This window comes from Falco peregrinus, chromosome 2, assembly GCF_023634155.1.
Source record: "Falco peregrinus isolate bFalPer1 chromosome 2, bFalPer1.pri, whole genome shotgun sequence".
Taxonomy (NCBI): Eukaryota; Metazoa; Chordata; class Aves; order Falconiformes; family Falconidae; genus Falco; species Falco peregrinus.
Window position 1 is genome coordinate 112,258,321 of NC_073722.1, and position 23,098 is coordinate 112,281,418.

Below are 23,098 nucleotides of genomic sequence, written 5' to 3' on the forward strand. Positions count from 1 at the left end.
CCTGATTCAAGGTCATTGGGATTGTTTAAATATAATCTCCTTTTCCGTACTTACACTTTCCTACAACTTGCTATTCTGTCTTTCTAAAATTAAACTATTGAGAAAAGAGTAGATTGGACTTTCTGTGCAGGCCCAGGAAGGGGGCAAGCTAGCAGCAGGCTGGGCCCTTTGTCGTCGGGTGCATGTCTGCGTGAGATCGTGCTAGGGATGCAGAGTAAAGTTCGCAGTAAAGAGCTGGGGCTGCTCTTTGCTGCTCAGTTGTGCTTTGTGTGAGCCGTTACAGCTTCTCATGGCAGGCCACACATCGGGCTGTAGAGCACAGACCTGCTTAAGGAAGTGAAACTAGTCAGCTTAGGGGTGATCAAGCCCCCCCGTAGTGATTGTGTCCTGCAAATGAATGAGACAAAGGAAAAAATGCCCTAACACTTCTAAAAAGCTCAATAGTTTGGAATGTTTTATAATTTTTTAAAAAATGTTTTCAAGGTTTTTCTCTGCAAGCAGGAAGACTTGCAAATTAGAAGTGAAAGCTGGGGATTCCTGGTAGCAGGGGTTTAATCTTTAAAAAAGAAAAGAACAGGCAATCCTGGAGTTTAACCATCAAGCTGCTGTAGGACAAAGAGGACAGTTAAATTCTTTGTGCCAGTAAACATTTGGTTGTGCTCCCCTCTGGAAATGAGAGAAGGATCTGTAGGCTCTGAACACCACTGTGCAGGAGCACCCCATCCCTGCAGTCCTCGGGCATCTCTACTGGTTGTGAGCTCAGCAATTTTGTGCTTGTGAGTTGTGCCTGGAGAGCAGTGAGTGTGTGTGCTGTTACAACCAGGAGCTGTGCCTGGATGCCGTTCCACATAACTCTTACTGTGGGGAATGAGAATTCCCAAGTTGAGTCTTGTCTATACAACCAGGAGAGCTAATTTGCGTTAAGTTAAAATAGTCAGTTCTGCCTTATTGATACAAACTGAAGCATGGACTCAGTATACTCATTTTTTTCAGTCCAAAGGCCTGCCCGTTTCCTACCTCACTGAGGACTAGCCGTACAGGTACAAGGCTCTTGCCAAAGGTTTGGTGGCATCTGCCCTAGGTAACTGTTGTACTTTGCTCTCCTTGTAGGAGAGCAGAGAGAGGAGAGTCTGACTGCATTCGGGCTACTTGAGTGGGCACAGGCTTGCAGACCGGACTGATTTCCTCCTTTTTTTCTAGCATCTGTGTTTTGGGATTTGTAAAGCTTTTTTATTGGGGATTTTTTTTTACTGACTTTCCTGTGACCTCTAAACTGGGAGAATGTTTTTCAGTATCTGATGCCACACTTGCTTTTTTGAAGCCATGTGGGTCGCTAACCTTTCTGCCAGCCTCAGTGTTGTTTGCTGCCAAGCCTTGGTACCTCCTGTGCTGGTAACTACCCTGAGCACGAACACTTCAGCTCAGTGGTGCCTGTCCACTCTGGATCCTGCCACTGAGCAGGCACTGGAGAAACCAGATCCTTAATGGTGTTGCGACCAGTCCCATCCCAGCTGGCCTTGCATTCAGCTGTTTGCGCTGGTCATTTAAAGTCTGGGCCATGGAACTGGCTGTGATGGAAAAGCTTTGCTTGCCTGAGGAAGTCTTAGTCTCTTCCATTTTACTGCTTGACTTACTAATAGCTCTAATAAGTTACGGGTTACATTTGTGTCACGTGAAGGATAGCGAAGTGAGGTGATGCTGGGTGACATGACTTGGTAGCTTATACCGGGGTCTAGAATGACGCTGCTGCTTGAAACAGTGGCTGTGTAATCTGGGTTGTTTTCTTAGTGGGGAGCGGTGGGGGTGAGGAAATGTTTGAAGATAATTCAAGAATGACATCGCTGTAATCCCACTGACTCTTAAAACCATGTAAAAGCATGAAATGGGATAAATGTTTTTGTAAGAGACATCAGCTTTCCCCTCTGCTTAATGGGGAAACATTAGCTTCCTTGCTCCAGAGCACAGGGGCACCCATGGTGGTGTAGAAAACTTTCTTCCATATTATGCTAAAACTTGCGCCATGTTTGCCCCCAGTCACTGTCCCTTTCAGAGCTGCCTGTGTTGCGGTGAGGCTGATGTCCTGCATCACAGAACTGCCCTTGTGACAGCGCTGAACAAAGATGCTTCTGTGAACTGCCGGTCTGCGTGCAGGGGAGAGGAATTCAGGGGGTGCTGCAGAAATAGCTAGCTATAAGAAAGACTTGGTTTAATTCTGTTATCAGCCCAGTTTGGCCAGGGCTCTGTGTGAACAAACCTGTACTGGCTTTGTGCTGGAATATTTGAGTTGTGGAAACCCATTCCAGCTTCAGCTCAGATGATCTGAACCCCTGGAGTTTTTTGTCCTTTGAAGTGTAATATCGGGTTGGGAATCCCAGGAGGGCAGATTTTGCACTGTGTTTTTGCTGGAGGCTTTGTGCTTCCTGCATTTTATCTGAGTGGAATTCATTCAAGAACAAGCTTTTTGGGCCAGTCTTACCCCTGCATCCCCTGCATCTTGGTGGTTTGAGTGTGCAGAAAAATTAATAATAATACCTAGCATCAGCTGGGATATCTGTGCTTTGTTGTTCTGCTAATATTAATTATAGAAAACCAAGAAAATTTACCCAAACTTCGTTGAACTCCGGCTCTGCTGTGGACTCGCTTTGTGCTTACTGCTCATTCAAATTCTTGGCCTCTCCTTGAGTCAGCTGTGTTTTGCGTTTCATCCGGTTCAGGGCATGTGACAGAAGATGCAGGATGCATTTCTTAGATTTCTGCGCTTTCTTAATTTATTCTGTTTGCCCCATGCAACAGTTACTAAAAATGGAAACTATGTGATTACTCTTTGTGTTACCACTTACAAAGCTCCAAAGGTTGGGGCTGTTTCTAGCACTGTCACAATTAAAAGTGATGCGTCAGATCTCAAAGGCATGAGTCTGGATTAAGAAAGATGTGATTGTTAAAGGACATTCAGTAACATTCAAATTTGATTTGTAGTTGGAAGCAGGGTTTAAGCATCTAGAGGATTTCAAGGTTTTTGTTTCTCCAAACAGCGAGGTACATTTTTGAGTTTCCCCTCCAAATAAAAAGTTGAAACCCTTTTCTATAGCTTGATTCCAGGAGTTGAAACTTTAGGAAGGAGGCCAAATACTGTGAAATTTGTGATCTCATTGTGAAAGTAGGCAGCAGTGAGGTTTGTTTAGGCAAAACTTTCAGGGAAATTCCTGGGTATCTGGGCTAAATATCCTGGTTTTGTTTATAAACCACAATTGCTGCAGACTTACACTGGAAACATTTGAATGGGGGAGGAGAGAGGCGACACAGCTCAATTCTGTGTCAGGAAATACCACATCATTTCATGCTTCCCAGTCTCTTGAATCTTTTGTGTCTGCCTGATCTAAACTTTATCGCTTTGGGGGCTTTGGTTTATTAAGATGTACAAGGAGTTCTGCACAAATATCTTTCCAAGCGAGATACGAGTAAGGCTGGTTCTCTAATGAAGGAAAAATTGCTTGAGGAGGAGGTCGCTATCTCTCTGTCAAAACATTTATTTTTGTTTAACAAAAAGAAGTTATTTTCTTCACTGTTTTTACTTTTCATTTCCCTACTGAAAAGCCAAACATCTTTATCTGACATTTTTCAGGTTTTAGGCCTGTTTTGTTTCTGACTGCTATTTTTAATGAAGTTATGCTTTCATTACTAGCTTTTCAAAAATACTAACTTTCCACAAGAGGAGAATATTTCAGTCACCTCTAATCCTAACTTAAATACCTGAGAATGACCATAACTTCCTAGTGATACAGAGCACACTCCAGAACAGGCCTGATCGCTCGTGTTGTAGGAGGGGAGAGAGCAGCTGCTGAGCACTGCTGAGATCTGCCACATGGTGTTCCTGACCCAGTGATCTTGAAGAGAGATGCAATACCAAAATGAGTAAATCATGAGTCAGACTGGGCAGTGAGACAGTGGCACTATTTAAAGTACATCAGAATAACAAGTGACAATCTTATTTATATGTGTGTGTTAAAACCAAAAACGTATTGTCTTGTTTTTCTGCAGAGAATACCAGAGGAGCTAACCTTAGATGCCTTACTAGAAATGAATGAGTCAAAGGTGAAAGAAACAATGAAGAGATGTGGTGCCAGAGACGAGGAGTGCTCCAGACTCAATGGGGCGCTGAGCTGCTTACGGAAGGTGACTGCATCAGGTACAGACTGCCTTGTTCTGTGGCATTAGTTTCTCAGCAGCCTGGCCCCTGTTCTGCTTCCTTTCATACGAGACAATCTGCAGAAACCTCTGGGTAATGTCTTTGGGTATATTCTGTAAGCAGCATCAGGTTATAGCTCTCGGATGTACATGAAGTTGCAGTGATCACGTGCATCTAGAGCTGTGGATTGGATTTGGTTTTGACAGCATGTCAAAAAAATAAATAAATGGAAATAAATGTATGTAGAAGCATCCTGTCTTAATAGACTATATCCGTGTTCTTTCTCTGTTCAGAGTTGTGTCTAATGTTCCAGTTAATCCTCCATCATTCAGTACACATATCCTTGACCTAACGAATACAACCAGATTTCTTGCAGGTAATCCCCTCCCCAAATATTCTAGCTCAGAGAGAAGATGTCATTCTGTTCGGCATTACTTTGCTCAGAAGCCCGAGTATTGTTCAGCTCAGTGCTTTGAAAGAGAAAAAGCATTGCTCTGGCAGCCCTCTATTACTGCATAGCTTCTAGTGTGCCAGGTGATTCACTTCTCCTTAAAACCGCTTGTCTCCTGCTATTTTTCTTTGACTGCTAGTACTGATGGAATCATTGCTAGATTCCAATAGCGGATTCAAGAGCTAGAAAGAAGAGTACCTGGAAATTATGGAAAGAAGGGTACTGTGTAATTATAAATGCATGTGTTCACCATCCAAATGGATCTGACCAAGTTATTTAAGATCAGTCAAGCTCAGGATTCCCAGAGTGCTGTTTCACTGTCTTCCCCTGTCACCTTCCCCAAGCTATTTTCAAAGGCATTGTAAAATCTGTTTGTACGAGAGTGTTTCTCACAGCATACTGGTACTAACGTGCATCACATCTTTCTTTGTAGCAATTATTAATCTGTCACTGAAAGGTGATGTTTCCTGTTGGTATTATGACAGTTCATACCATTTGCAAATCATAAAGATTAGTTAACGAAAAAGTTGACAAACAGCTCAGTTTCATATTTCCTTTTTTCTGATCTTTCTTATCCTGGATTGTCAAATATTTCCCATCCATACTGTGGCAAAACCAGCCATTGTTAGAAGTAATGGCGTTCACTTATTATAAAGAAATGGCGTTTTTAAAAATCCAGGTGTGTGATCTCTTTTCAACCACTGACTAGTCAACAGGCCCTGAAGCTTTGACTTTTCACCTTCATGTAAGTCATTAAGGACATACTTAAAATTAAGCCAGAGAGCTACTGTGATGAATTAAGCCTCTGAAATTAGCCCAGTAAGCTGTGTGTTCCCACTTGGCTGCTGCAGGCCCTTGTACTTCCCCCCACCTCGCCCCCCCAGTTTGTACCCAGAATTGGTCTACGGGCTGTACTGGACCATTCTGAACTACTGTGCTAGGGTCTGTAGCAGGCTGTGCTGGGCTGAACCAGTGATCCAGCAGGACGTGGTGGTTGCTGTCTGTCCCTGGTGCAGCTCTATCTAACAGAGCCTGAACAAACACAGCAGCTCTGTGCTGGGTGCTGCTGCTGCCTGTAGTTGAACAGCAGTGCCCCAGTACTCCAGGTGTCAGGTGAGTTCTAGGCACTGGTTACATGCCAGAGAGAGAAAAAAGTGGCCAAATGAGTATCAGAAGCTCCTAGATATTCCTTATTTCCAGTCTAATGGCCTTTCTCACTTTAAGTGGTATTTAGCGATTCTGTTGGCTGTTAGGAAATTGTGTCCTCTTTTTACTACAGCCCAGTCTAAAAGCAGACAGGGTGCCAGGCTGGATGTACAGAATTGTCTAAACAGATTGGCACTAAACCCACATAGGTTCACACTGGGATGTGGGTGCCTGGTTTAGGTAGGTATGTATATCGCACGTTCTTCAGCAGGGCCTCTGTCTGTTAAAATTCAGCCCATCTTAGAACATAGGACCTGACTTTAGCTTTTGAGATACACAGCTACAGATGGGAAAGGAGGGTAGTTACTGCCATTCTCGTTGGAAAGGTTACTTCAGCTGATGTGTGTCGGGGGAGGAGAAACTAGGCTTGCACCTTGGCCAGGGGCAGAGCAGGGAAAACCCCCACCTTAAAGCCCAAAGCAGCATAATGTATGTGTATATACATTGGCTTTTCCTTTTAACCAATCGCTAACGTGGCTGCCATTGGTGTACAGGAGGGGAGTTAAAAGATGATGTGCTGATGAATCTTTCTGAGGCACGCCGGGAGAACAGCTCTGCAAACACGACTGAAGCCCCCTGCTCCTCTGTACCCACGTGGACTCCCTCTGCACCGCACCTTCCCAAGGGCAGCAGCCAGCAGGCGCGTTCTGTGTCAGTATCTACCATCCCGTCCTCAGATTCTCTTGCCTCAAGTCACGGACCTTCTGTCTATGCAGAAAACCTCCTGGACCCTTTTGCATTCCCCGCACACAGTGGAAGGTTAACGCCAAGGACTCCTCACACCATCACCATCACTCCGCCAACCACTCCTCAAGCCAAGAGACGGCATAAGCTGAAGCCACCACGGACTCCTCCTCCCCCTTGCCGGAAGGTTTTTCAGCTGCTACCTAACTTCCCAACCCTCACAAGGAGCAAGTCCCACGAATCACAGCTGGGAAACAGGATAGATGAAGTTCCTCCAATAAAGTAAGCATGACACTTCCTCCTTCCCCTCAAGCGCTGGTGGGCTGTGCTTGTACCGAAGGGCATTCAGTGCTCCAGTTCTGACCGTGAAAGAGCTGGTGTTCAGTTGCCTTGTTGTGGTTTCGCTGTAGTCTGATAATCTGTGTCAGTGAGATATTGCAAGATAGCCACAAAAGCTGCTTGTTAGTAGAGTACTGTACTTGAAATTTACTTGAATTTATTTGAAATTGCACCTGCTGGGCGGGTTGGGATGGCTGCTGCTATTAAAGGGCCCCAACCAGTTTTTCTCAAGCTTCTAATAGCCATTTCCACATACTAGAATTCTCTTCTGTCCTTAAAAATTCCACAGTTCAGGTGGCTGGTATCCTTTAATGATTTCATTTTATTTTAGCTGCTAGTGTGAGCTTTAAAACACATTTATGACAGTACAGACAACTATAGCTCCGTAACAAGAAAAACAGTCTTAGGCTACACATTTTCTTGGACTGATCCAGACTTTGAGATACACTTTTTCTGTGTAGGCAGGATGGAAGGGATTAATCTAACATTTAACTAATAGTTGAAACTGGGAAAAAAAGTGCCTTCCAAAGACTCTGGCTATCCCTAAACTTAGGTCAGCATCCGAATTCTGTAGCAGGCACTGGATCATTACAACGTACCCTAACTCTTTGACCACCTGGAAGAGTGCGAAGAGCCTGTTCTGCTCAGGACCTTTCACATTTTTGTGTAAGGGAAACTAGCCCAGCTCAGAATGGAGTTGAGATTTTCAGTATGAGCATTAACAGCAAATGGCTGTGCTTTTGATGCTGCAGTATGGTATTGCCTGCTGACTGACATGAAAGAGTTCATTATAAATGTGTAGCCTTGTAAGCAGTCCAGCATTCTTCCACCCTGTGAGTGCATGTGAATTATATACTAAAACCTGCAAATTGCGGAATGTCTAAATGCAGCAAGTAGGCAGCTGTGGCCAATGCACAGCTTTGTTTTGAAATTCAGCGATAAGAATCTGGTTCTGCTGTGATCCAGATCCTGTTGATTAAGTCTGGTAGGTATTGGAAAATGTAGCACTTCTGTGATTCAGGCACTTCCATGGAGTTGCAGAGCCCATTAACACTCCTCGTCTGCAAGCCAAAATTCAGATGCGCTCCTGTACACTTCATTCACGGGCTGGAGCTGAAGCTTTACCCAGCAAAGGCTGCCATTTGTACGCAGGAAAATATCGGCTGTGCAGCAACTTCAGGAGCCTGTGCAAACCAGAGGTGTTTGTAAACCTGACATCAAACGCTGCAGGAAAGAGTTTCTGCTCTAGCAAAGTGTGCATCCTGTCACATGAATATGAATACCTGAAAAAAATTTTTTTTTCTTTTCTCTCTAGGTTTGGTAAGAGATATTTACAGGGCTGTCTTCATTTCTTTGCTGAGAGTGAAGATCGTGTCCTTGTCGGGTATCTGTTGGTCATCCCTGTGCAACCTCCGGAGGTCCTCAGCAGGGCCTTCTATCCCCGAGTTCCTGTTGACTCTAACGGGAGCTTGGCCTGTCGCCCTACTGGAGAACCGCAGGACATTTACATGGTCTTTCTTGTACCTGGTATTTCTTCAGATGACAAAAGCAAGCAAAAGGAATACTGGGAATAAAAAGGAACAAAGGGTTAAGGCAAGGGGTTTGGGTGTATTTGCCTGTCTGTGACTTCAGACAGCTGTTATTGATGCCTCAGTGCTAGAAATAACTTCGTATCTAACCATTTAGTATCTTTGGATATTCATTGCCAAGTATCTCTAATGAAATTAAGCGGTCACTTGCAACCTTCTGAGGAAGGCTTTGGCATGTGCTTAAATGTGGAATGCTTCCTCTGATGTTGATGAGTCTATTCATGTTTAATGGCTTACAAGACTAGGACCTGTGTTTTATCCAGTAAGGTATCAATGCCGTTTAGTGTTGTAGCTATCCTGATGTTACTCCGTGTGTCTGTCTCAGACACAACCTGTAACCTTGGAAGCTAATGCAGAGAGATAGGAGCCTCACCTTTTTGTAACATATGAAAGTCCAAATGAGGACATTATAGCACCACACATCCATTTAATGCCCTTTAAAACAAAATTCTCAGGAATTACTTTCAGAAATTAAAAAATATAGAAAGAAAATCGTAAAATGAAAATGCAAGCAGAAATACGGGTATTTATCTGTGGGGAGTGATAGAATTTATGCAATAAATAAAAAAGGCATTAGAATAAATTCAAACAAAAATGAAGAATTCTGGTGCTTCTATGCATATATTCATATTGTCTGTTTTAAAATCTGTACTGTAGGTTCTTTTAAGTCCCAATGAATTCCAGGCTTTTTTATCATCAGGATTCTGCAGTAAGGATTTACCTCCTTTACCTGTTGCATTATGATTAATTCAGATGACTGCATTTGGATGGCCACACTAGATCAGCAGTATTCCTTGGAAAAGCAACTAGTCATTCCAGCCTGTTCTAAGACGCTGAAGACCACAGACGCCTTTAAAAGTTCACTGGAATAATGATAAAAAAGAATCTGGTGCCATCTAGGGTCAAATAAGGAGACTGGCTTTTTGTAAGCATTCAGTGTCTGACAGTGTCCAGCCTTGAAGCTGTGTTGACGCTTGCAGATTTGAGTTTTCTCCAGATGTGCAATATGGCTATCGATTTAATTCAGGAAATATGCCACAATCTTAGTATTTGAGAGTTTTTGGGTAGTTACGTGGTGTAACCACTGGAGTGCTGGACTGGCCTTTTGAAGTCTAGGTCTGTGTCTGCACTTACTGGCTAGCTAAGTGATCTCACATAAATGCTTTTGTTCTTCTGGGTCACGCTGGCCCTGTCTATAAAATGGAGATAATGATTTTCAGTGTAAAAGAATATTCTGAAGGCTACTGACACTGCATGAAAACTGGGTGATGGTATTTGTGATAAAGCAATTGGGAGAAAACTAACTGGGAGTAAAGTCTGACTTTCCCCTTTAAGGATGGCCTACACCTCATCAGGTGGACTTCTGCAATGCCTAAACATAAAACAGAATTATTTAACATAAAAAAAAGGAAGAAATATGATTCCACCAGATCTTATTTTACATTGCCTCCGTATGAAAAGAAGTGAAAGAGTAGTATGTGGTAGGTTTACAGCAGAAGGCAAACCAGTCTCAGCTGTGCTACTAACAGTGTCATGGCTACTAGTCCATTTCTAGGACAGTGACTGCTTTGTTTCTGTCTAGACTGGTAAGCAAGCTTGTAAGTAATGCTTCCCTAAAACATCTCTTGTTCTCCATCAGAACCCTCCCAAGGATCCCCTCAAACGGTACGAAGAGACTTTGGCTTAGCCGTAACACACAGGTAAGCAACGCATGGTGTGGGAGCCACGAAGGAGCAAAACTGGGGTCAGACCAGGACAGCATCCTCTTTAGTGTGTTCGTAGCAGTCACGATTCTTAAGATAGGTTTCAAGTCAGGTGCCTCATTTGCTAAGTTCAGCCTTAACGATGTATTTCACCTTCATTTCTTTTTAATATGTGCACTTGAAATCCTTTTTCAAAAGCCAATTGACTTGTGATTCTGTACTGAGTGGTGTGCCAGCAGTAGCAACGTTGTGTATGGGCTGATAGGACCAGGCATGCCAAATGTGTATCACTGCCTTTTCCTAAACACTTCCACTGCTGCAAATGACAGGGAAGCTGCTCTTTCCTCCTACGTGGGAAGAGCATAGACTTCCCTTTTCCTCCGTTGTAGCTTCCTGCATCCCCTTTCCAAATCCAAACCAAAACTGGGCCAGCCAGATTTAATGCCGATCAAACCTATCCTTTAATTTCCTGGTAAAAGGGTAACACTCCCACCACCCCCACCACCACCCCCCAAATCGGATCCCAGTTCTACAAAGATGTTCAGGTGAACATAACCAGCACCACGTGACATGTCCTGCTGGCTCGAGGAGGGACACCAGCAACTGACAGACATCACATACTCACCAGCCGGAGCTGCACTTGGAGTATGTGCTGGCTGCTCCCTCTCAGAGTACTTGCTTGCTTCATGAGGTGAAGCTCAATTCCAGTTTGAGGGTTTTTTTTTTATGGAAAGAAGTGATACTCTCACCTGGGGAATCTTTGACTGCATGAGGCTTCAGATCTGAGCTGCAGCTTTGAGGACCTTCTAGAGATGTGTGTTCATGCGTGCCCTGTCTCCTTGTCAGGGACACCTCTGAGCACCTCTCAGCCCTGTTCCAGGAGTGGAGAACTAGCAAGGGGTCAGCAGCATTGCTGCCAGCCTTCTTTCGCTTGCTTTTGATCAGAAAAGTGAGAAGTTTTTTCCATAATGTCACTTGCCCATTTCGGAAAGAGCTAAAGTATGGCCTGTCTGTAACTACCTACAAACATTATTTTTCCTTTAGGCACCAGTTAACATCATTTTTCCTCTCTTGTCTCTATTTAGGTTCTCTACAAAGTCTTGGTTATCTCAGATTTGCCAAGTCTGTCAGAAAAGCATGATGTTCGGGGTGAAGTGTAAGTACTGCAGGTGAGCACACAGTGATGACCTTTGTCAGAAGAATTTTGCATTTGATTCATTAAAGTTTGCCTGTAACAAGTATCTCTTGATGCGATGCACTCTTAGCAGTGGCATCATTTTTAAAGTCAGCTTCTGAACTGGCAAAGGGATGCCTTGGCATCGACTTACACTTTAGGTTGGCAGCCTGACACGTGAATGAACCAAATTTATTTCCTGGTCACAGACTTCCTACCTGATCATGGGCAAAACTTGTAGTGGGAGCTGGATACCTAAATAGCATTGAGGATTTTAGGTTTTGCTTCTCTGTCTGGGTTGTTAGTCCAGATCACTGAGATTTTACTGCTTCACTGCTACTGGATAAGAATTAGTGAAGGTAACTATATTAAAAATAAATCAGATGCTAAGGCATGTATATGGTTTCATTAGTCTAATGACATACATTCATATGAAGAATCCTTGTGTATGCTGCTCTGGGGCCCGGAGCATTCCAGAACTCCCTCTGAGATTAGCATAAGAATTACAAATTAAGGGTAGGCTTCCTCTTTTTAGGAAAGAACAAGATGCTATTTAACACGTAATGTGTCTCTTTCAGATTAAAATGTCACAACAAATGTACTAAAGAGGCACCTGCTTGTAGAATATCCTTCCTTCCCAGTAAGTAATTTTCTACAAATTTTTAGCATTTCAATGTAATTGATGGTATAGCAAGAATAAAAAGTCTGATTAAAGCTTTTTTCTCTCTTCTCATTTTTCAGTAACAAAAATAAGAAGAACAGAGTCTGTCCCTTCTGATATCAATAATCCAGTAGACAGACCAACAGAACCGCAGTTCGGAACTCTTCCCAAAGCACTAACGAAAAAGGTACGTGGTGACTGAAGTGTGTGGTGACTGAAGTGTCTGGTGTCTGTAAGTCTGAGAGGCCACAGTAAGGAGAGGTGGCAGCAGTAACTTGCTGCTTGGAGCAAGAATGGCAGCTTGAGCTTTCACTTTGCAAGGAGACTTTGATGTGTCGTCTTCTCCTTGTAAAACGTAGGCTGCCCACAGCCTCAGCTGCCTGCTCGCTTAGAAGAACTGTGCTGTGTTCAAGGCTAGGGACAGCTTTCCTTTCTCTCTTGTTCGGTAAACACTGAAGGGAGTTCGTTCTTTCTTTTTATTGTTTTCTCACAAGTGACTTTCCTTGCTTTGCAGGAGCATCCACCAGCAATAAATCATCTGGACTCCAGTAGTAATCCTTCTTCTACAACCTCATCCACACCATCTTCTCCAGCACCTTTCCAGTCTTCCAACCCTCCCAGTGCAACACCTCCCCCAAACCCATCTCCTATGGGCCAGAGGGATGGACGATTTAACTTCCCAGGTACGCTTGCCTTTTTCAGGACATCTCTGCCAAGACCAGAAAGGCCTCTATGCAAGCAGGGGCTGACCGAGACTTCACAGGTAGTTGCAGGTTTCTGAATACACAGTTGTGTCATGTAAGCGAGGTGTGAAGGTGTATCTTGTTATCTGATAAAAGAAAACGGTGTTCCTACAAGTTTTAAAATGGTATCAACAGGATACCTTTGCAGAAGACAGATTACTGAGGAATGTCGGCACCTTTCTTACATGATTTGATCTTTCTATTTTCTCCTTTTTTGAAAAGGACTAAAAAAATAAATTACATCATTTTCCCTTCCTTTTCTCATTGTACTGTAAAATGCATGCTGCCTGCTGTGTTTGGTCACCAGTGGCTTTAAATCACGAGTAAGGTGATTGCTAGAGCAAAACATAAAAATGAGAACTGGAATGAATTACTTTACCAGTCTCTTCCAAAAGATAACCAACAATCAGCACTCACTTTTAAACCATTGCCATACGTGTATGGAGGAGCAGTATTTACCCTACATACTTCACAGATTAAGAACCCAAATGTGCCATCTTTACCGGGGTTGACAGAGGCAAGAAACTCTGACAAGGGCAAAGATTTACGTAGTGAGAATAAATTTAATTCCTTTGATCTGGAAATGAAGTCACATGCAGCTCAATAGCTGCTACATCTAGCCTTCAGCATTGCTGTATTTTACATCGGCTTTTGATCTGTGAGTGAAAGTTGCTATTTCAGCCTATCCAAAAGGAGCAGAAGCAGAGCCAGTTTAGTACAAGGATTCTGCTGCAACTACTTTGTGTTAGGACATACTGCTCAAATTCACTGAAATTAAAAAAAAAAATTACTTGCAGATGGCTCATGAGCTTCAGCTTCTCTGGATGCATCTCCAAAAAGCTGAAGACATGAGAGAGCATCGAAGCACCAGCCTTTACGTGGGCCTGCCTTTTAGTGTTCCTGGTTCTGTAAATTTGCTTCTGCCACTTGAAGTGTGAATGCGTTGTTTTCCCGCCAGACTGTTTGCTTATTGGTAACTTAGCTTTCATTTGATAAGTATCATCTGTCACAGTCTCCAGAAATGCATGTGCAGAAATCCACCCCCTCAAGCAGGCTGATAATCTACTAATCTGTTTCCCAACAGTGAGTTGGGACTAATTCATTGAATGCATATGGGGCACTTACTGATGATCCTCTAACTTGTTTGTGTTGTTTTTTTTTTCTCCTGGTAATTTTTGTTGCTGTACTGTTTAAAAAACCCTAATTAATAAAAAAGCTGCCTACTACATTCAGCATAGACAACAATTTATCTTCCCAGGTGAGTTGATTGTTTTAATTCTACTAACCAGCTTCTACTGCCAAAAAGTAACTTGTTTGTAAACTTCTGCATGCTGCCCAAGAACAGTAATTCTGCTTTTTTTTAAAAAAAGGTATCTAATAAAACAATTGAAACATTCTCTTATTTGAGTATAGAACTCACACCTCTCTTTCCTAATACGAGGTAGTGACATGGTTTACATACTAAGGTGAAACTTGGAATATTTAGGTGTAAAACAGTGGCTTTCTGCTGTGGGATTCTACACGCAGCCGTCCACTTCAGAAAGGCTGGCTCTAGGGTTATGTGCCTGGCAAGTATCAACGGGCACCGTCGGTTCGGGAAGGCTGAGCCCATCTTTATGAATGGAGGCTCTTGCCTGTGGGATTTCACCATGGTGTAACACTATTCGCGTGCGGATTTGCACATACAAACTTTTCCCAGTCAACTGTTCGTGAGCCCTTAGAAACAGCTTGTTTGTTTCCAAAGGGAGAATTGATGATGTAGGATGCCAGGCACAGGGTATTTACTCTGAATTTTGAAAGGATTTGCAACCCAAGCTGAATTTCCTGTGCACTGGTGATGCAGGGCAGACAAGGTGTCTTGGAATACAAGGTGTATTGGAATACATGACTTGCAGTATAGACAAAACCAAATATCCTAGTTCATAAGGATATTTCTGGTTATCCAAGGCAACTTGAAGGCATGTGAGTAATTCACAGACAAGGACTGACCTTGAAAGGCATTACAGGTAAGTAGGTGAATGGGAAGAAGACTGGGCTTGGTCAGTATACAGGCATGTATGTACTAGGAAAGATGAATATAGTTTCATATGAAGTATAAAATCATACTGTCTGTGGTTGAGTTTACTTTATAATTCCTGAATAAGAAACAAATACTCACTATTGCAATGTTAAAACTTCTAACCTGTAACAGATTAAAGTATAAAATGTCATAAATGTTTCTTCTTTCCCAGAACTTCCCAGCCCTGCACAAATAGCACAGCCGCCAGAAACAGCTGCAGACACTAAGTAAGTATAGTTTTAAATTCTTTTATTTGCATTGTGTTTACCTGATACTTCTCAGATCAGTCTGAAAGTGCTATGTTATGATCCAAACTGAACTTACAACCTGAGAAGTCAGAGGATAATTTTAGTCAGCAAGGGCAATACTGGTATTACCAGTTTTATAAAGCTGAACGTGATCTTTACTTTAAACGGGACAGTAAGAAGCCCATGCCTTTAACACCTAGTTACAGTTATGTGTGCATTCCCGAGGTCAGAAAGGTCTGATGAAATAGAAGTTACGTAGTTTTACAACTGAAAGAGCATGACACACTTAGCAGCAGGGAAGCATCTTTTTCAGGGTCTGACTTGGAGGGCATGCAGAAGATTTTAGCCTGCATTGCCAGCACTCGCAATTGCTTCCTCACTGTTGTAGGTGTTTCAGTAGTAGGAACAGGAGTATCTGTTACTGGAACGCATTGTAATAGTGTAGCCATGCCGCTGCCAAGTCAATTCCTGCCACTTATCATTGAAAATCACTTCAAAGTCTTTGTCCGTCATTTGCTAAAGTAAGCTTAGGAAGTCCTTATCTGTTAAGTGGGTCAGTAATTGTATTTTTCTCTGACCTACTATAATGCTATCAAGATCTGTTCTCTATTTGCTTCTTTCCACCCCACTAATTGCATGTGTAGCAGCCCACTTTTCTAACTCGGGTGGATACGCAAACATTATTTTCACTGTAAACCTGTCTTCTCTTGTTAGTGCTGATCAACAGCCAGACACAGATGGAGTTGAATGTGAAGCAGAGGTAGGTTTTCTGGTTTGCCCTTTTGTACAATCAGAAATGCCATGTTGAAAGTGCAATGAAATAGTTGTGGCCCTGGAATTATGTGTGTCGACTGGGTGTGCCTTACCTCAGTTCCACTGCACTGTTTGTACTGCAAAGATCTCAACTGAAAATTCATGGTTTCTGTAGCTAGGCTGAAACAATTAAGTACTCGTAACAATATTTAACTTTTTCCAATAGGGCTAAGATGATATTTTTCAAACCTCTGGCTCGCTCAGTTTGATGCAGCCCTTTTTATATGACAAGGGCCGCAGGTCTGGTGCATTTAGACTTCGTAATGCAGCTCTGCAGACCTCAAATCTGCAAGTAATGCACGTGTAGATACTACCAGTGGTCAGATTAGCTTGCGGTAGGTCCTGCAAAGCAAATACTGTGAGTATGGGCTTGTGTTTTGCATAGGAAGGCCTTTCCATACCTCTTCACAAGTCTTGTGATTTTGGTAGCACCTAAGCACATGTTCAGCTTGTAGTACGAACGCTGAAATGGGTTTCTGTAGGGATGAGTAAACTGATAGAGAATTGATGATTTCAGCAGGAATTACTGGATTTTGGATCAAGCTTGTTGATTTTTGGAGCACTTCTCCCTAACAGGAGAATTTAAGTAATCTCAGAAAAGCCTGTGCCCACATTTATTGGAAGAACAAAGAGGTTCTTGACTCTTCCTTTTAGAATGGTCTGTAGCATTTTTCCCCACACTGAGAAGCAAATCCTGAGAGATGCGGAGCGCTGAGACGTTAGTGCTGGTTCTGTAAATATAACTCTATGGGACAGAGCCTTTCTTGTCTTCACATGTGTGTGCTGACATACAGAAGACATACAGCTTCTTGTAGCCTTCTGAGATGACTTTGTCCTGTGCAGTGTGTTTCTGGGGCTGTAGTCAAATGCGTGTGTCCAGCCTCTGGAGTTCTCTCAAAGCAGCCGTTGCTGCTGGCTGGTAGGCTGCTTCTGCCCTCCAGGTGGGACTCTCAGCACGTTTCCCTTCTCTTTTTGTGAACAGGTGGAAGAAGCAGAGACTAATAAATCAGAACCTGAAGATGATGAGGATGAGGTGGAAGATTTGCCAAACAGACGGCCACACTTGCAAGGGATGATTTACCGCAAACCTAGCCAGACCAGCGTCTACCTGCAAGAGTGGGACATTCCCTTTGAACAGATAGAACTGGGGGACCCTATTGGTCAGGGACGATGGGGGAAGGTTTACAAGGGGAAGTGGCACGGGGAGGTGGCCATCAGGCTGCTGGAGATAGATGGGAACAACCAGGATCACCTCAAGCTCTTTAAAAAGGAGGTGATGAACTACAGACAGACGCGGCATGAGAATGTGGTACTTTTCATGGGAGCATGCATGAACCCTCCTCATTTAGCAATCATTACCAGGTAAGGATATAGCATCTTAGTATTATTTTAAATATATACATATTATGTAGATAGATAATATATTTTTTTAATAGATAAAAATAAACCTCTCACTACAGTCAGGAGGTGGCAGACATGGATGCAGCCTGTGTTGCTCAGAGTTTTGGATTCTAAGGTTGCCTCCTTTTAGGGAATATATAATATTTTTTGGCAATTTTCTTTTTATTTTTGAATTCTTAAATAATAACATTCAAAAAGCTGGAGAAAAAAAATCTGGAACAGGTTGTTCCTCTGCCATCTACTTCCAGATGGTTCCAATTCAGCAAAGTGATGATAAACCAACGTGCGCGTCTGGCAATGCAACAGTTCCCTCTTCCTTTCTGTTCCTCCTAGGGACACTTGCTGATTAGGGGGAAATGTTACTGATTTTCTCCCCTCTCCCATTTTCAGTATTTAGTTGAGATGAGGATCACTTGGCCCCTCAATAAAGCTTTTGGGGATGTTCATATGCAGGCTGAATTTGAGTAAGGCCAAGGGCATGCCGTCCTCACAGTCTGGCAAGGACATACGGGGTGATTTCTAACTGCCAGTTTCAAAAGCTGTTTCCTGCATAAGTGACCAGCAGCAGAAGCTGGTGCTCAGATTTTGAAAACTGGACTTCATATGTCAGAGCAGTATAACGACAGCTGGGTCTCTGAAGAAATACATAAGCATTTCTTGTGTATCCTTGAGCGTGCTTTAAGAACAGGTCTCCTAAACGTGTACGCCCACACAGACGCAAATCAACGGGGTCCTTAAAGTTCTTCAAAATGGTGTTTTTCAGCAGGGGAGGAGGGCTGGGATTCTGTCAGTGTGATAAAAGAAACAACTGATCATCCAGTATTACATTCTTACTCCCCTCCAGTATTTTAAAGACCTTTTTAAGGATTGTTGTTCCTCTTTCCTGTAGCTTCTGCAAAGGAAGGACGCTTCACTCGTTTGTAAGGGACCCCAAGATATCCCTGGACATTAACAAAACCAGGCAGATAGCACAGGAGATCATTAAGGTAAGGGTACGCTATGCCAACGGGGGCCTCAGCAAGGGCTTAGGGGCTGCACAGCTGGAGCGGTTGTGGAAGCCTCAATAGCCCAACAGGGTGTTGCAGCAGGAGATGCTCCAAGTTGGCTGGAAAAAAGGGCTAATTTAGTGGGCAGTAAGGTAGGGGCCTGTAAGGACAGAAAGAGACCTTTTGCTTGCCAGTAAGGGGCTGGGGAGGGAGAATTTAGATAAAGGGAGTAATGAAGAAAGGTATGCAGGACAGGTTTCCTTCCCAGGTCTCTTTATTATAGTAACTGCAACTAAATTAATGCATTCTGAAGTAGATGGCATTTTCTCCCAGATCAGCACAGTGTCTGTGCTTGCTTTCAGTATTTCTCAACTGAAGAAGCATTTCTGAAGCTGCTCTTTTCTTTGCTGGCAGAAATATCCTGTGAATTTAGTGAGCAAACTTGTGTCAGTTGTTCATTGTTCTGACACGTACAGACTTCATCAGGGTTGCCAAGTCCACAGCCGCTTGATGCTTCAACTAAGAGTACCCTTCCAGCAGCCCTACTATGTAAAGGATGAAAAGCAATTTGGAAGTTGAGCGCTAAACCAAGATCTGCTCCCTTGCAGACTTCCCTTGCACCCTTCCTGTACAAGTCAGACAGCTGCCGTGTCCCCACTTCCAATTAATAATTTATGCTGGAGTAATGAGAGTTAACCTGTATTAGAAAGTAAAGTGTCCCAGAGATAGAGGCTTGTAAATAACAAAGAACCCAACAAACTTACATCTCTGCGTATATTTCCCAGGGCATGGGGTATCTTCACGCAAAGGGGATTGTACATAAAGATCTGAAATCCAAGAATGTTTTCTATGACAATGGGAAAGTTGTGATCACTGACTTTGGATTATTTGGAATTTCGGGTGTGGTTCAGGAAGGAAGGTAAGTGAAGGTTTCAATACTTGGTCCACTTCTAGAATGAAAAATAGTGATCAAATAAGGAAGCATGTTGATGCATTACACAGTAAAGTGAGGAGTGCTGATGGTTTAGTGCATACACACATTTTTGGAATATACCGTTTTTCTTTGGTTTTTTTTTTTAAGCAGAGTTCGTTCTACAGTTCCAGTAGCACAGAACTAGGAGGTTCTGTGTGGACTAGGACTCTGAACACAGAACAAACAAAATTTCAAGGCCAAGAATGAGCTGGAGAGAGAGTCAGGCTAACACATGCGTATTTTTTAATAGGGCAAGAAAATTAGAAACAAAACGTCAGCAAAAACATTTGAGTGAATAAAGTCAAGGCATTAGGTGAAGCACAGATATGGCCCATATGCTGCTTCCTGGAAGCAGCAGCGCTTCTGTACCACTTCTTTCTTTTGAACTCAGGAGGGAGAATGAGTTGAAGCTGCCCCATGACTGGTTATGCTACCTGGCCCCCGAGATTGTTCGCGAGATGGCCCCTGGGAAGGACGAAGACAAGCTGCCTTTCTCCAAAGCTGCAGATATCTATGCCTTTGGGTAAGAAAGGAGCCCCTAAGAGCACCGTCCTCCTGTCACAGACTCGGGATTCTAGCTGGGACGCGTTTTTCTCACCTGCTACAAGTCGTGGGTGGGAGGTGTGCGGGCGGGCGGGATTTGCTGCACAGCCTTACACACCTTCCCCAGCTTATTTGAAGAAATTGGAACAGTTTTGTGCCTTTCTTTTAAGAGCAGGTAAAGGCTTGATTTGTCTGTTAACATTGCAGGACTGTGTGGTATGAGCTCCAAGCAAGAGAATGGCCTTTCAAGAACCAGCCTGCAGAGGCACTCATCTGGCAGATTGGAAGTGGCGAGGGAGTGAAACAAGTTCTTGCAACTGTTAGTTTGGGGAAAGAAGTCAATGTAAGTACCTCAGTTGCAGGAATCCTGCCATGTAGCTATTTATCAGGAAAACAGGGAGCTGCATAAAGAGGCAGCTTACTGTACTTGTATTATAACTCTAAGGATAAAGGGCGGGAGAGAGAACAGATTAGAATGGGGCATCAGGTTAGGTATTGAGGCTCTGCCCCTATCTGACACAGAGGAGTGGACATCCGCTGGTATGCAGGATGCTGTTTGATGCTAAGAATGCCCGAGACTTCCACTAAACAGCATCTCTGGCTGGGCTTGCACAAATCACAGTGCTCAGTCAGTTGTTTGGTCTGTGCAGTTGACCTGTGAACTAAGTGGAGATAATGAGCCACAACTCTCCTTTGCAGGAAATTCTCTCAGCGTGCTGGTCATTTGATCTCAGTGAGAGGCCTAGCTTCACTGCCCTCATGGATATGCTTGAAAAACTGCCAAAATTGAATCGTCGGCTCTCCCACCCAGGACATTTCTGGAAGTCTGCTGAGTGAGTATTTGCTGCTGTTAAGAACATTTACGCCACTCAGAATTTGCTAGCTGATTGATTTGGTGCTTTATTTTGCCTTTCTGGGGGCCGTCGAACCTCTGACGGGAGAGTAACTGTGCTGTTCTGCTTTTCCAGTTACTAGGAAATTACGCAGTTAAGCTTGCATGCTTCAGACAGTTCATTTCCTACTTGAACATATCCACGTCCCTTCAGCAGACTACTTACGTTTGGTTTCAGAGAGTATTTACCATCAGTGTTTGAAAGGGCCCACACTGACCTTGAAGGGTTTAGAATTTCCCCTATAATGGCTGGTACTGACTGAGGAGGGGAAGGACCAAAGAATGTGCCACCGTTTCCCTTTGGAACGGAACTGTCAAATTTTGAGAGTCCCAAGTTCGTAGCCTTCCTCAGGGAGCATGTGAGAAACCCCCACCCCCACCCCTCCTTGCAGAAGGGTGCCAGTTCCCACAGGCACATAAAGAAATGCAGCAGCAGTCCTGACTCCGAATAATTCACTGCTGGGGGAAAACCCAAAGCAGGTGGTAATCATGTGTCAGGTGTCTCAGAAATGCTGAAGATGCTTAAACTGACGGGTAGGAATGAGCGGCAATGGTTGGACTGAATCTCTAAGCTGGAATTATGTCAAGATCTGGACCAAGGAAAGATAAATCATGAGAAGTCAGCATAAATCCCTGTCAGACTGTGACACCTTCAAAGTCAGTTTCTGTGTTGCAATTGGAAAAGAAAGGTCTTAGGGTCAAGCATCTCTAAACTGTCAAAACTGGAAGAGGTCCCTCAAAACACCCGTTGTACATCATGCCATGACATCTGTTAGACAAACCAGACCAGAATAGGAAACTCATCCCAGTTCAGACTGGATGAGCATAAAGGCACAAGACCTAAAACTTTCAGCCCCTTTTCTCCTGACTAACCTGTCACTCGGAGAAGGGTGGTTCCCAGGTCCACTTCTAGCACAATCAAGTGAAGCAAAGCAGATACAATTTCTGGAGCCAAGAGACTGAAGCCCCCACCCCAGGCCAGTTTTATGTCAGTTGTCTGATTGCCACTGCTGCCGCTGTTACCCTGAGTAGCTCTGGCGGCAGAAGGCAGCCAGCCCGGCCTCAGCACCACACTTTGAGTTGCTGTTGGGCATGGGGTTACAGTTTGGTAACCTCTTCAAAGTCATTTGTCTCTTGTGCAATTTCCCTAACACTTGCACTGGATCCCTGATATATTATGATGTCTAATAACTTTAAAATGCGGAATGCTTCTCCAAGGCTGTGGCTTCATCTTTATACAAAGGGACACTTATCAGCAAAGATTGAATGCTTACTACCCACTCGCTGATAAGTAGAACAGTCTGATATGTTTTCCTTACACTAGACAGGTATCTGTGTGTATCAGAGCACGTGTTCTACAAAGGTACAGCAAGGGTTGAGCACACCTTACCTTTGGCTGTTGTTCTTCGAGTCGCCCATGGCTGCCTCTGTGCGCAGCTGGGAGGCACGGGGCTCGCTGCCCCAGCGGAGCCATCACAGCTGCACTTCCCTCCCTGTAAATAAAAATTCAAAGAGAAACCAACAAAAGTTGAGCTAAAAAACAGACGTGCATGTAATCGCTGCTTCTTTTCTGTCCTTCAGTTGTAATTTAAGAGTAACAATTTTTTCCCCTTTTCTGGCTGAAAGCACACCAAACCTTTTTTCCAGGCACAGGTCTATACCCAGCTACCGTGAGTGTGTGCTTTACCGTTATCCATTCCTTCAAGTCATCCAGCTTCACTTGTGACATTTCCTCCCATTTTTTTTAAACTAATCCTCCCTTGTCTCAAAGGGAGAGCGCTGTACTTAAGGCCATTTTTTTGCCGGGAGATTTGCATGATAGCAATGTCCTTCGGTAAATTTTTTTTTTCTGTTCTAGAGAAACACGCTGTGCTCCACCACTGTGGTTCTGTGTGTCAGCACTTGCCTCCCCTCATTTCTCTGTACGATAAGACCCGCTCGTGTTGGCTCTGTAGCTGTGATGACTGCCTGCACACTCGCTCGCTTCCCCAGCCAGGCTCCGCCGAGCAGAGCGAGCCCAGGCTGCCTCACCTTCCCCTGCAGACAGGCACACTCGCATCGTCCTCTAACATCACACTGGAAATGAACTTGAAGTAATGCTTCCCAGTTGGGCAGTCGGTTCAGGAGAATGCTCAGTTCCAGAGCAATCTGCCAAGTGATTATTTTGGATTAGCGTTTCCATAGGGAGTTATTCTTGAACAGCTTGTGGAACTGCAGAACGATGTCTTATATAGTAGCTACCCTAATTATTTTTGTCTGGGTAGACAGACCAACACCCCCACAAGCGGTTCATGTCAATTTGCATACATTACTATTTTTTCTCCGCTCAAAGCATTTAATAGAGGAGAAGTACTTTAAGTGTCAGTATTAATTATCAGCATTGACAGCTGAATTAGTGCTCGTTGAAATGAAAGTGCAGGCAGCTCAGTTGTTGTTCCTCCCCTGCA

The 23,098-nt window shown here is 43.6% G+C and overlaps 1 protein-coding gene across 1 annotated transcript in view; it reads left to right on the forward strand.

Moving 5' to 3' along the window:
* KSR1 (kinase suppressor of ras 1) overlaps positions 1-23,098 on the forward strand; it is a 73,686-nt gene that overhangs the window by 45,296 nt on the left and 5,292 nt on the right. The window contains exons 3-19 of the mRNA XM_055796675.1: positions 4,039-4,186; positions 6,338-6,809; positions 8,182-8,186; positions 10,095-10,155; positions 11,244-11,327; positions 11,911-11,972; positions 12,074-12,180; positions 12,508-12,676; positions 13,953-13,994; positions 14,968-15,022; positions 15,758-15,803; positions 16,839-17,218; positions 18,147-18,243; positions 19,029-19,162; positions 19,608-19,739; positions 19,967-20,102; positions 20,459-20,592. Of these exons, the coding sequence (XP_055652650.1) occupies positions 4,039-4,186; positions 6,338-6,809; positions 8,182-8,186; positions 10,095-10,155; positions 11,244-11,327; positions 11,911-11,972; positions 12,074-12,180; positions 12,508-12,676; positions 13,953-13,994; positions 14,968-15,022; positions 15,758-15,803; positions 16,839-17,218; positions 18,147-18,243; positions 19,029-19,162; positions 19,608-19,739; positions 19,967-20,102; positions 20,459-20,592 (2,264 nt within the window). The remainder of the gene's footprint in view (positions 1-4,038; positions 4,187-6,337; positions 6,810-8,181; positions 8,187-10,094; positions 10,156-11,243; positions 11,328-11,910; positions 11,973-12,073; positions 12,181-12,507; positions 12,677-13,952; positions 13,995-14,967; positions 15,023-15,757; positions 15,804-16,838; positions 17,219-18,146; positions 18,244-19,028; positions 19,163-19,607; positions 19,740-19,966; positions 20,103-20,458; positions 20,593-23,098) is intronic.